The 13,813-nt window shown below is 44.1% G+C and overlaps 1 protein-coding gene across 7 annotated transcripts in view; it reads left to right on the forward strand.

Moving 5' to 3' along the window:
- Positions 1 to 13,813, forward strand: part of GALNT14 (polypeptide N-acetylgalactosaminyltransferase 14) — a 301,246-nt gene that overhangs the window by 261,599 nt on the left and 25,834 nt on the right. For all 7 annotated transcript variants that reach the window (XR_006415464.1, XM_044437167.1, XM_044437510.1 and 4 more), the window contains 3 exons: positions 6,584 to 6,671; positions 8,003 to 8,087; positions 12,396 to 12,499. Coding sequence is in view for 6 of the 7 variants with exons in the window: in XM_044437167.1 (XP_044293102.1) it covers positions 6,584 to 6,671; positions 8,003 to 8,087; positions 12,396 to 12,499 (277 nt within the window). In the remaining variant the exon portion in view is untranslated. The remainder of the gene's footprint in view (positions 1 to 6,583; positions 6,672 to 8,002; positions 8,088 to 12,395; positions 12,500 to 13,813) is intronic.

Raw genomic sequence — 13,813 nt, forward strand, 5'->3', positions numbered from 1 at the left:
GACGTGTGGCTCTCATGCATTCATGCATAGAAAGTGGTGGATCTGACTAAAGAAATAGGTTCCTGTTGTGCCGTATCACTGTGAGAGAATCTACGCGACAGTGTTACTAGAAGGAAATTCCAGGTTGCCCAGCATACCTATGGATGAGCAGGTCTTTGTGCTCCAGGGCTTATGAACTTATCATTCCCAGTTTGTTTCGAGCAAATATCTTTCCTCTCAAATGTGATTATGAAGCCTTTTTTTCAGAAAGAACAGCAGCTCCCCAAACTGAGGAGAGGTAATAAGTGGGGTGCCTCAGGGTTCAGTCCTGGACCCAGAGTGCTTCAACATTTTTATTAATGCTTTGGATGAGGAAGTGCAGGGAACGATTATCAGATGTGTAGATGGCACCAAACTGGGTGGGGGAGCCAATTTCCTGGAAGACAGTAAGAAGATTCAAGGTGATCTTGATAGGTTGGAGCTCTGGGCTGAAAACAACAGAATGAAACTCAAAGGGGACAAATGGCACATTCCACACCTAGGAAAAGCGAACCAACAATTACAGATGGAGAGTACTTGACACAACAATACTGTAAGTGAGAAGGCTCTTGCACTTGTTGTAGATCACAAGCTGAATATAAGTCAACAATGTGATGTGGCTGCAGAAAGGGCAAATGCTGTTTAGACTGCATTAATAGAAGTATCACTTCCAAATCATGTGAAGTACTAATTCCATTTTACTCAGCATTCGTTAGGCCTCATCTGCAGTATTGTATCCAGTTCTGAGCACCACAGTTGAAGAAAGGTGCAGACAAGTTGGAAAAGGTTCAGAGGAGGGCAACAAGAATGATCCAGACACTGGAAACAAACGCCTGTGTGGAGAGATTGAAAGAACTGGGCACGTTCAGTCTTGAGAAGAGAAGACTGAGGGCAGATAGTACTTGAAAGGGTGTCTCAAACAGGAAGGACAGAATCTCTTCTTGATCATCCCAGAATGCAGGACATGGAATAATCGTCCCAAGTTACAGGAAGCAGGTTCTGACTAGATATCAGGAAGCATTTCCTGAGTCCAGGAGCAGTATGACAATGGAACCAATGACCCAGGGAGGTTGTGGGCTCTCCCACACTAGAGAACCATCTGGGAGGGATGGTTTAACTGGGAGTCCTGCACTGAGTGGGGGCTTGGACCTGATGGCCCTCCGGCCCCTTCCAACTCTACTAGTCTGTGATTCTACGAATCAGCATTCCTCACCTGAGCTCAGGCTTTGTTAATACCATAGTAGTGAGCCAGGGGAGGGTGATGTTCCACTTCCATCCGGCGGCCTTTTCCTCTTTGGGGAAGAGAAGTTGGAAGTAGAACATCAAGTATTGCATATGAAACCCACCTGAGGCCTTATTAGTGAAGTTGTGTGGGAAAAAATCTAATGTTTTATTTTTTCACAGAAAATGTTCCATTTCATTAAATCAGAACATTAGTAAAAATGAATGGGTGCCAACTGCAAATACAATATTAGAGAAGCCTGGCAGATTTACAGTTGTAAGTAATGTTTATCAAGTGATTATCCCTTTCAAGTATGTGAGAGAATGCAGGTATGTAACTGAGATATCCTACCTTGCAGGGTTGTAGTGAGGATAAAAGGGAAGGGTGGCTTCATGAAAGAAAAGAGAGGGTACACATGTAACATTTATCTCTCAGTGCGACATGGCGCTAATACTTAATGACAGCAAAACTGAAGCTGCTCCAAAACCCTTAGCAGAACAGAGTTGAACTCAAAACAGATAAGAAGTTATTTCGCGCATTTCTTTGGGTGGCTCAATTAGCTCATGTGCCAACATGTTCCAGTACCTTAATTGTTTCTTAAAATTAGTCAATGCAGGGGGCAATCCATTGAGGATGTCCATAGCCCTCTGAACGGTCTTAGGGTCATATTAGGGGCCTATAACAAAGGTACATTATATTGTCTTTAAATTAAAAATGTAAAGTGTTCAGATAGCATAGCACTTAACGATACAATCCTATATATGTTTAGGCAGGGAAAGGCCCTAGAATCCTGAGAGTGGTAAGACATTTTTCTGTCTAAATATGCATGAGATTCTGCCGTTTAGTGTGTTCTTCCAACTTTTTAGGTCAAATGCTTACAGTGCATTTTTAACTTTGTTGTTTACTAAATGCAAGTAGTAAACATGCTGCATTAGATCTCCCTAGGGGCAACTTGTGACTCTCCAGATGTCTTGGCCACTGACTCCCATCAACTCTAACCACCAAACCAGTGGAGAGGATAATGGGAACTGTTGGTCACATCTTCTGGAGGGCTACAAGTTGCCCATTGCTGTTCCAGGGCACCAGATTATTTTCTGATGCAAACCAGATTTTTCTTCTGCAAATAGTCCTGTGCAAATTAAGCTAATCTGCACTGAAAATGTTTCCAGAAATTTGTCCATTCATATCATGGAGGGAACCATTTTAAGGCCCTTAAGTGTTGCCTGAGGGCCCCTAAGATAGCTCCAATTCCCAACACTGAGGTCAGAGGTGGCTCCACCTTTGGAGCTCGGAATCAGAGCTCCGATGCCAGCCCCCCTTGCAGCCAGTGCAGTCCGCCTTTTAAGCCGTGGAAAGACCACCTCAGAGACAGGGCAAAGAGGATGTCTGGGGTGCAGGGAAAGGAGGAGACCAGAGTGGCCAGTGTATGAGATATCCTGTAGCTGCAACAGCCTCTGTTTTTCCCCTTCCAAAATGCTGACACCATCTGTCACTGAAAATAGCCATCTTGGGAGGATGTAGTGTATGAGGAGCCAAGAGGTGAAGGTCACACCTGCTCTTTCTCACCCTCACTGGATGAACAGAACCCCCTGAGTTTGGAGCCTTCTGCTCATCTCAGTAGGACAGTGTTGTGAGTCTTATAAACAGGATAGTAGACTTTCTCATTCAGAAATCCATGAGGATTAAATTCAAGTTATGCACTATTAGCCAACACTGACCAGCAGAGCGATTTGCTCCAGGTGCTACAAGGAGCAGGGCTGAAGGATGGAATTCTGAAGTTAGGCAGCACTTGAATGGACTTTCTCTGGTCTGAGAGAAAGTTCATGCTACTTTTTATAGGGCACCGGACAGAAAGTTTTCTCTGTATAAGCGTGGCATGACACATCTGTGGGCTGTAAGCATGACGCTGTTTTTCTGAACATCTCTAATGCCTGAGAAACCTTCCGGTTCTCTGGTGTTGACTCCTCCAAGTAAACCAGGATAGTTCATACTATTGAATATATCCAGTAATTCCCACTTTTTAACTGCTTCAGGACAATCTGAAGCAGCCTGATTTCTACAGTAAGAGCTGGCTATAAAGATTATGATTAACTCATGCCAAGACTTGGAATAAAATGCATGATGTCTCCTGCTGTCTTTTGGATTATGCAGCATTGCTGGTGAGGATTGTAGGAAGTATCCTTCACAATCCATTTGGGAAGAATTTTCTTCTGATTTATTGGATATTTTTATAATTATCTTTTCTCCCTGACTTGATGGGATTGCAATAAAAATTCAACTGCGTGGGTGTATTTTAATTTGTATTAACATTATTTGAATTAAGTGTAGGAGAATGACTTTTTAAGTCTATTTTTATGTTGATTAAAATGTTGAGTTAATTAAACTCCTTAAGATTGTTCCACTGTGGGTGTGTTTTTACTTTTCTTTGCTGAAGGGTATGAAGAAAACAAGACTTTTTAAACCCAGCTCATACTTTGCTGCTTGCTATTTTTAAAAAAATTTGGTGGTCTTTAGATCTATTTCAGCTTCTTGAGTCTGCCACCCACACAACAGTTGCAAATTAAAACAACATGTGTGAAGAAAAGGTACTATAGACAAGCGAGGTATTTTTCTTTCTAGGTATTAAGTACAAATCCCCTATTTGCTTTCTTGGCTGCATTCTTAGTATTGAACTGAAACTACTTAACTAGTCTTAAAAGCACCACATTTTTTCCATTATTTTTTAAACTCATGAACATGAATGTTGTGAGCCGTCCCGAGGCTTTGTTGCGATGGGGGTGGCATAAAAATGTTTTAAATAAATAAATAAATAATCTTATGCAATTCCAGTGCCTGGGGGTGGCATAAAAATGTTTTAATTAATTTTACACACGCACACACACACACACACACACACACTTATGCAATTCCAGTGCCTTCCTTCTGATCTCACTTGTGTTGGCCTCCTTTTCCCTCACCACCCTTGGCTAGCTAAGGCATTATTGATGATGTCATATATGGATGGCAAGTTCAAGCCTATAAATGAAATCACATGGTTTGTCGCTCTCATTTAACAGCAGTGAGGGCAAAGAAGAAGAAAAATGGAGCAAGTCTTAGAAGCAGTCTTGAGTGAGGCTGGAGGGGAGAAACAGCTGCCAAACAGCATTGCAATAATGTGAACATTTGGTGTCTTGAAAACTTTCTGATTGTTCCATTATACTAAATGTTTTTTCAAGTGAAAATCAAAGTACAAGGGCCCACCATTTTATGAAAACTTTAAGAGCTACGGTGACTTTTTCCATGAGCCAGATCAGAGGGGAGGCTGAGCACAGCAGTGAGAACGAGGTCAAGTTTTCATTGGTGGACCCGCATCTGCTTTCCAGTCCTTGCTTCTGATCTTTAGGAGAAGGGAGTGTAGCTTGGTGGTAACACATGTGTTTTGCAAACGGCAGTCCGGGTTTCAGTTTAAAGGATTTGTTAAGAGCAGGCAGAACACCATATGCCACTGTTAGAAAAAAGAGAAAAGACCTCTGCCTGGGACCCCGCAGACCACTCCTAAGCTGCATAGGCAACGCCAAGCTGAGCTGCCAAATCCTTTGATGGCATGCTTCTTTCAGTGCAAGGGCTCCATGGTTCAAGCCTTCCAGGAACTTCGGTTCTCTGGCGTCATTACCACCTCTTCACCTACAGGCCTACCTTTTGGTACACCGTCAGCTACTGGATTTGTACATCCCCACAAAATTAGAGAGTGCTTCTGGACAGCTCATCTTTGCCACCACTAATTTCCAGCAGTAGTAGATGTATGTAGAGATGTTACTCTCAGCACACTTGTGAAAAATGGTTTGATCAGGTCAGGATCAAAGTTTGGAGACCGAGGTATGGTTGGAATTGTTGCTTTTGTAAGAAAAAGGAAGATAGAAGATCATTTGGAGCTGTCAGACTATTGCATCAATAGTTATTTGGGCCTTAGGAGTTGGTATGATCTATCCACCTGTGACAAGATATTAAGTGAGCCGCAAGAACCCAGATTAAATGCTGTCTAATTCTCTATCACTTCCTTTTTTGCAGCTGATAATGGGTTGGATGGTAGGGTAGAGGAGTGAATATCTGATTTTATACTGTTTAGTTTCCTCTTCCTTTCCTTCTGACTGATCCTTATGGGTTGCATTTTGTTATTTTCCCACTACTGTGCTGATTATCCATTGATTGTGAACAACACGTATTCGGAAAACAAGTTGGATGAACTGGCTTAGAGATGGGATGTTAAAGTATTCAACAACATATTTGTAACTTTCCTTGCACTTGAAAAAATATCCACACATTTTATACAAACTTGAATCTGTGCTGGGTGAAAAGTTGATTAACTTAGGCGATTGTGTCCTGCTGTCTAAAAATGACACTAAAAGCTTTTTCACATCTTCTACCTCATTGATTCTCCCTGCTGCTGCTTCCTTTCTGCAGCACTCCCAATTATTCGTATGAGGGTTTTACCCAAAGGCAGCCTAAAGCTAATCTTAAATAAAAAGAAAAGTGACTGAATAAAATAAATGTTGTTACAGGATTCCAGGAGCATCATCCCAGTGGTCGGACCCCTTTTAGCAAGAAACCTCTTGAAGCAGGCAAACCTAGTGGCAATTCCTTCGGTTGGGTTTGTCGGAACAGCCTAAGATTGGGTCGTCCCCTGCTTCATTACAGCAGTGTCTGAACTGGCCCACGAGGTATCTAAGCAGGCCCAGGAAGCAGGCCCGCAGTGCATAGAAATTGCCTCTCACGGGACAAAATTCAGCACACCACAGACATTTTGCCAACATGCTCCCTTTTAGACAATTCATAGCCTTTCTGCGTGATGGAGAAAAACACATGCAGTCTTTACTTAAATGATATTGAGGGACGTGACACGTCTTCACTCCTCTTCGTAGTGATGGAGGAGGGAAGGAACGCTCTACCCCTCAAAATGGAGAGAATATTGCTCTTCATTAACCATGCCACAAACAGTATTTGTAGGCTACCCACAGAGTGGTGGGCACACTCATGTGGAAACAAGGAGCACCAGTCCAAAATGCTGTTTAGAAAAGTGTTGCAACCAAGACACTGCAAGCTGAAAAAGGCTCTTCTACAACTAATTTGTAATTATAACACATGAATATGTATTTTCTTCCCCCATTTCACTGCTAACTGCTTCACTAGGTTCATTATCAAGAGAAGCATCTTATTTTCCCAGGTACATCTTACATTCTTTTCAGTGCTCGGAAAAATGCAGTGCCCTGGGTGTAATCACCCTACCATAAATGATGTACAAAAATACGTGTATTGTGTGGAAAATAGACATTTCTTCATAAACCTAACCTTTTATTGTTCTTACAGGATCCAACGCATGTGGTGAGTCCAGTTATTGACATCATTAATTTGGACACATTTGCATATGTGGCAGCTTCTTCAGATCTAAGGGGAGGTAAGTCTGCAGTTAACTGTAGGCAGGTGACTCATTAGGCAAATACAGATCAAAGTCATAAATGCTAATCTCCCTTCTGTGAGATCCACTGACCTTCCCCAGTCCACTTCTTTTCACTTGTCCTGGAGCTGCCACTTCCTGCTACAATAATTCTCTTTTCCACTATTACATAGGCTATTAACCATAGTTTCCCAGTTCAAATGAAACAGAAAACTATGATTAATGAAAGAATTCCTGATTCTTTTCCAGCTCATGGACAGGGACGAATGAATCAGTTGCATCTGTTCCCAAAGGCTAATTCATAGGTGTTGGAAGGTATTATGAAGATCATCTGACTCTTCAGTGCAGGATGCAGTACAGCATGCTTGCTAGATGACCCTCCAGCTACTACTTTACATAGCCCCAACAACCTCCTGATGCAACCTGTTTCACTGGTCAGCAGTCTCACAGTTAGGAAGTATCTCCCAACCTTTTGCTAGACTCTGCTTCCCTGAAATCACCCCTCACTGGTTCTAGTCCTGCACTCCAGAGCAAGCCTGCTACATCATGGGCACAAGCACCTTTCAAATATTTAAGGCTTCTGTCTTAGTCTTCTCTTTTTCAGGCTAAGCATACTATTCCTCATAGGATTTTGCTCCCAGTTCCATCGGCATCCTGGTTGCTTGTCTCTGGATGAGTGCCCTTCAGTGTGGCAGTCAGAAATGGACACGGTTTTCCAAAAACAACCTGAGTAACACAAGACTGGAATGGAACAATTACTTCCTGAGACTCACACACTAGTCCCCTGTTAGTGCCGCCCAAGATTACATTCCCTTTACTAACAGCTTGTAAGCCACCAAGACATTTTGGTCCTTTTCATATTTACTGACTTCGCTGAGACCATGAAGGCCTGAACCAGGCTAATCTGGTTCACCTGACTTTTCAAAATTTCCTTTGAATATATTTATTGAATCTTTGTGGGGGGGGGGATCAATTTCATGGCTAGGTAATTAATCAATCTCTTCTTGGAGTCTGTCATCATATTTGAACTGCTAGTAATAATTGCTACCAGGTGCACCAGTTTCTGTTTGAGAGTTAATAGAGAAGTTATAAATCTCCCTTATTAGCTAAAGATAGACTAATAACAGGACACAGACATAAGCATAAACTGGATATTAAGAAAATGTCGCTTACCCTTGAATTACAGTACGATTAGGAATCCTCTCTTGAATAGATCAGCAGTTTTATTGGTTGGGTTGTAATCAATATAACTCACATAATGAAGGTGACTGAAACATGATCATAAGAGCCATCTCTAATCAGTCCATCCCTGCTGTTTGTTTTATATTTAGGATTTGACTGGAGCCTACATTTTAAATGGGAACAACTTTCTCCAAAGCAGAAGGCAAAGCGAACAGACCCCACGGAGCCCATCAAGTAAGTGGCAGGATGGAGGAAGGGTAAGCACAAAGGTGGCCATTGAAAGAACAACAGAGGAGAGCCAAATGCAGGCAGAGAAACATGCTCCGTAGCCGTTGGAGCCAGAGCATATTGAGTCATTGGAAATCTTTCCTGATGCATCACTTGATTGCATCTGAAATGCATATATTTATCCTTTGCTTTGCAGATGTTGTAATAATGGCTGCATTTGCCATTGCTTTCAGTAACTAAACTAACAGAAATGATACATCACCTTCTTTGGGACGTGCCCTTAAAGCTATCAGGGTTTACATTTTGCTGACACTCAACAGCTCTGTTTGTGTGTCTGTCTGAACACATGAGGGCAAAAAGTAAGCAGGGAATTAGGGCATGCAGCCCCCAGTGTCTCTTCATGGGTGGGAGCACTCTCAGATCCACCCCCCCCCCCCACATTAGGAGCACCAGGATCCCCATAGTGCATATAGCTTGCATGCTGGAATGAAAGTCTGAGCCTACAATTAATTATCAGAATTGCCAGAAACATGTGAATTTCCCCCTTCTTCTGTATTCCAATAATTTTTGGTTTTTTCTTTGCCTCATGGCATTCCCACAAACTGGAACTGCCTTGTCAAAAGGCAGTGGGGGGGGGGGGTAAAATGAATATTTCTGTCTAGTTTTTTTCATTTTATTATTATATTTTATATCTCACCTTTCCACCAACAACTAGTGATCAAGGCAGCTAACCATAAAATCCAGACTAAAAACAAACTCTTAATTAAAACATAATAATCATCAGTGATATTAATATTTTCATTTCTATACCACCCAATAGCTGCAGCTTTCTAGGTCACAAAACATAGCATAAAAACAAATAAATTAAAAACACAACCATGAAAGAAACAGCAGTAACCAATTTTAAAAACCCTTTCAAAATAGAGCAAGGTCCTGTCTGAATAAAATAGTGCCTTATTAGAAAGACTAAAAGGAAAGCTACCTCAAGCCATGAAACGGGCTGCTGAGGACAGGATATGCCCTGTAAAACAAACTGCATTCCTTGTGACACATACCCCTTTGCTCTGCTCAATCCCACTTCCTCACTTTGTTCTTTACTAATCTGGAGGAAAATGGGGAAAATAACTCTGTTTTGAAATCAAAATTGAGCCGATTACAAAGGACTTTTTTGAAAGCTCTTTCTTTGTCCTTCTGAATAAGCATTTCTTCCCCCTTGAAACCAGACTTCTAGCAGGATAAAACGAGGCACAGAGCACCAGCTAAATAATGTCATGTAAATAACCCCCAAGTGCTAAATGCATTTTGGGTTTAGAAGCCTGCAATCAGGGCTGCAAACATCGCGCTCGTAGGAGTTGCGCTGATGAGTGCATTAGCCACTCATTACATGCTGGGGCAGAGTTATGACTGACAGAAAATGCCAAGGGTTCTTTGAAATATTACTTGTCCAGAAACTTAGTGAAAGATACCGTTTTTGTATGTAGAGATTTCCTTTTTCATATCCCCTATCCATTGTAGCTAACCTCTTGGAAGCCACTAGCCCACAGTAGGTGAGGCCAAAATATACACAACACACCCATGCCACCAATTGATATGCATCCTCACACATAAAACGTGCATGCACACGAGCCCTGTTCACTCCACCCTGAAAGCGAAGAGAGGGACTGCGCTACCCTACCCCTCCCTCATCACTCTTGTCATCCTGTCTGCATTAAGGGCGACTCTGCGGAGAGCAGGGATGGGAAGATCCAGCTGGGATCTGGCTCTCTCATCCTTGCTGGACTTCTTCCTGCAGTCAGCCCTGGCCAGGAAGTGAACCAAGCAAACATAGAAACTGATGGAGTCAGGAGGGGTCTCCTGGGCCATCTGGTCTGGCCCCCAGCTCCAGCCGGCTCCGCTCATGACACACCTGCCATGTTCATGTCTAGCCTGTCCTGGAACACCCTCACCAATGGGGCTTCAACCGCCCCCTGTGGAAGCCCATTCCATACCCTCGGGGTCCTAACTGTCAGGAAATGCTTCCTGGCATCCAAATTGAACCTTGGTTCCTTGAGCTTGGCTCTGTTGGAGCGAATCCTGCCTTCCTCTGCAGGGGAGAACAGGTCTCTACCCACCTCCGTGTGACACCCCCTCACATACCTGTATGTCACCAACAGATCCCCTTGGAGTCTCCTCCAGGCTGAAAAGACCCAGTTCCCTCAGTCTCGCCTCGTACGGCTTCCCCTGCAAACCAGCCACCAACCTTGTGGCCCTACGCTGCACTGACTCTAACCTGGCTATATCCTTACTGTAATGTGGAGCCCAGAACTGAACACAATACTCCAGTTGCGGGCACACCAGAGCTGAATACAGAGGTAGTAATACCTCTCTTGATCTAGAAGACACGCCTCTGGCTATGCAACCAAGGGTGGCATTCACCCTCTTGACCACCACATCACACTGCTGGCTCATGTTTAGCCTGCAGTCAACCAGTACCCTGAGATCCCTTTCACAAGTGCTGCTTTGTCCCCTAATCTGTACTTTTGGCACCCATTCCTATGCCCCAGGTGCAAGACCTTGCACTTATCCACATTGAACGCCATCCTCTTGTCCCCTGCCCGCTTCCATAGTCTGTCCAGATCCTTCTGGATCCAGAGTACCTGCTCCTCAGTTGTGGGAGCAGCGTGAATGCACACCGGCCTCATGCACTCACTCAGATTCACTTCCTTGCTGGTTGCACATGTGAACGCTCGCCGCAAGGTGGACTTAACGGAGAGGGAAAACAGGCTGTAGTCTGGGAAGTTGAGCTGAGGAAATCCGACAGGCTCCTACCCCCAGACCAGATTCCTCACACATCACTGACAGAGAATCTCCTTTACCCATGGAATCTCTCCCCATGATCCAGGACATCTTGTAACCAGTGTTCCTGTGCACAGCCCTCACAAATAGAGAGGGCCTTCCTCTTAACCCAATCTCTCCTTGTGTGTACAGGGTGGTGGCGATCATGTTTAAAGAACATGCTTTGAGAATTCCTGAATAAAGCTATGCACGCACATTCTTGAGGATGCCCCACAGAGCTATTAGGCATGAGAATGCCTCCCATTGCTCTTTCCTCAATCTAATTGCAGTGGTGGGCGGAGGGGGGGTAGCACATGGGGAGAGAAGGGCTGCGCTTCCCTCCCCAGCTGTGAGCGCCTCCCCGCAGAAATCTCTACTCCACTGCAATTAGGCTTTCAAAAGCATCTGTCGGTGCCAGGATTTGTAAAAGCCTCATGCTGCAAAGGTGGCGGGGAGAGGAAATCACCCATGTGTTCGGGATGCCCCAGTGGCTTGGTCCAGCTTGTGGACCACTGGCTGCCACCCATGCATGGCAGAACAGAAGGAACCCCCTTACTCACTTTCCATGCATGTGAAGAATCTTGCCAGGTGTTTGGCTGGCTTTCATAGCACACACAGGCCAACTAATGTGATGCCACGTGGCGTTTGTGTGTGTGATGCAGGATGAGCAGTTATGCCATCTGCTGTAAGAGTCTTTCATCTCCCACCGTGTGCTCTGCGTGCATATTCGTAAATATATAGCGTGCAAGGGACAATAAGGCTGTAGGACTCTCCCTCATCCAAACCGTGTGGAGCTGCCAATGGATTTCTCACCACTTGAGTGGCCTGATGAGTATCTGCCTATTTTTGTGCTCTGGGTCCAGAAGGAGTATGATAAGAAGAATTATAGGCAGACTGTGGGAACTATGCTTTCTACACATGCATGTGAAATGCTTTGTATGTGGAAGGCTTCCATGAGGAAAACATGTTTGCAATTGTGCTTTTGGTATACTTTGAAAGTTGGCTGTATTTCCTCCTTGTGCAAACATTGTACAAACCTAAAACCTCCCTTGAAAACCTGTCAGTTTCTCCTAAAACATGTCCATAAGACACATCATTGACGTAGCTTTCAAATTTGTGTACAAAGCAACCGATAGTATTTATGTCAAAACTAGCACATGTTAGCTTGCTCGACAAGATTAAGGGTGCCTTCATAGGTGGCTGCCCATAACTTCATCCACAGGATGTAGTGATGTCCATAACTTTGGCCAGGCAGATTCATGAAGAAAAAACTACAAATGGCCACTAATCTGATAGCTATTATATTTCCAGTATCAGAGGCAGTATTTACCAGTTGGTGGAGACCATGGCTTTAACTCTCATATCCTGCTGGCATGAACCGAATGAACAGAATGCTTCAGCAGGACTCTTCTCATGCTTACTGTTAGGTTTCACGTATCCACTACTTTGCAAAGCTGCCCAAGTGAGAGTTTCTCCCTTCTTTCCTTCCAAACCATGCAGGACTCCTATCATTGCTGGAGGGCTGTTTGTGATTGACAAGACCTGGTTCAACCATCTTGGAAAATATGATGCAGCGATGGACATTTGGGGAGGAGAGAACTTTGGTGAGTCACTGCTGCTCTTGAAGATGATCGACATGGATTTGAGATGATTTGAGAGGAGGTGGAAGCCGCATTCTCTTGGTGTTTCTAGATCTCAGTCACTCAAAAATCTTACTTATTTGCCAGAAATCTAAGAAAACAAGAAGTCTTCTATACCTTTATTAAAAAAGTAAAAGTCTTCTACGTTTTCCACAAAGTGCCAGCCTTTTTCTTCACAAGGTGCAGACCAGCAGCATACCTTTTCTTGCCTTGTTGCTATTGTGGCTTCACACTCTCCAACAGGACAAAAGGGGCAGGCAGGAAGTTTCTTGTCAGAAGGACAATCTGAATGAAGAAAACATGGTGTTCACACAGCTCTGCCTCAACATCAGCCACAGGAGGCATTTTAAGCAGAAGAAATGGGCTGTATCAGAGTTAATTCTGAAGGTCTGGTCGGGATTTCCTACGGGACTTCTCTAATTAGTGCAGCGTATTTTGCTAATGTGTCACCAAACAGGGAGAGAATTGGCTCCTCTTCTGGGGGATGATTTTATGGTGGCCATGGGAAAGCCTGTTACAGAGGTGGAGCTCGAACATCTGTTGTGCTTCCTCAGTGCTGTGCTATGAAATAATATTTTCTGCTTGTTTTTAACAACTTGTTATCTACAGGGAGCAGTTAAATATGCAAGGCAATAAAGTGGTGTTGGAAGCAGTAAAACTAGGCAGTGAGTGAGTAGGTGACCCTTTGTATGCCTGGTCTTCCAAGGGATTAAAATGGGCACCCACACATCTGCTCCCCTTGCTGCATCATATTCCACAGTTCCTGTGAGCCAGCTTTTGAGGACCTCTTGCCAATGTGATTCTGGCCAGACTCATGCCAACTCAAAGTATCATTGGAGCAAGTTTCTCTGTGTTGTCACCCCAAACAGCCTTTCCCTTCCCTTTTCCATGTTACATTCCCTCACATTTCCCTTTCTTGATGCTGCATTACACCCACTTCCTTTTACCACACTGCACCCCTGGCACCCTTTCCCCTTACTGCCACTGCATCATCCCCTCTGCCCACATTGTGTCCCCCTGTACAGGCCTCTCCTGGGACTCTCTTCCCATAGTTCCTGGCTCTGAAGAAGGCTTCCCTCAGAGTCAGGCACTTCAGCTTGTACGTCATCTCGAAGAACTGTGCGACCCACTTCCTTGTGCTCTCCAGCAGGTGGCTACACCAGTGAGCCCTGCTGGCAAATGCCACCAATGGCAGAGCTCTCCAAAGTACCCAGTAGACATATTGGCAGCAGGCCCTCTTGAGGAGGGGCAGGGGAAGCTGTGTAATTCACCACTCCT

This window comes from Varanus komodoensis, unplaced genomic scaffold (assembly GCF_004798865.1).
Source record: "Varanus komodoensis strain SLA01 unplaced genomic scaffold, ASM479886v1 scaffold1, whole genome shotgun sequence".
Taxonomy (NCBI): Eukaryota; Metazoa; Chordata; class Lepidosauria; order Squamata; family Varanidae; genus Varanus; species Varanus komodoensis.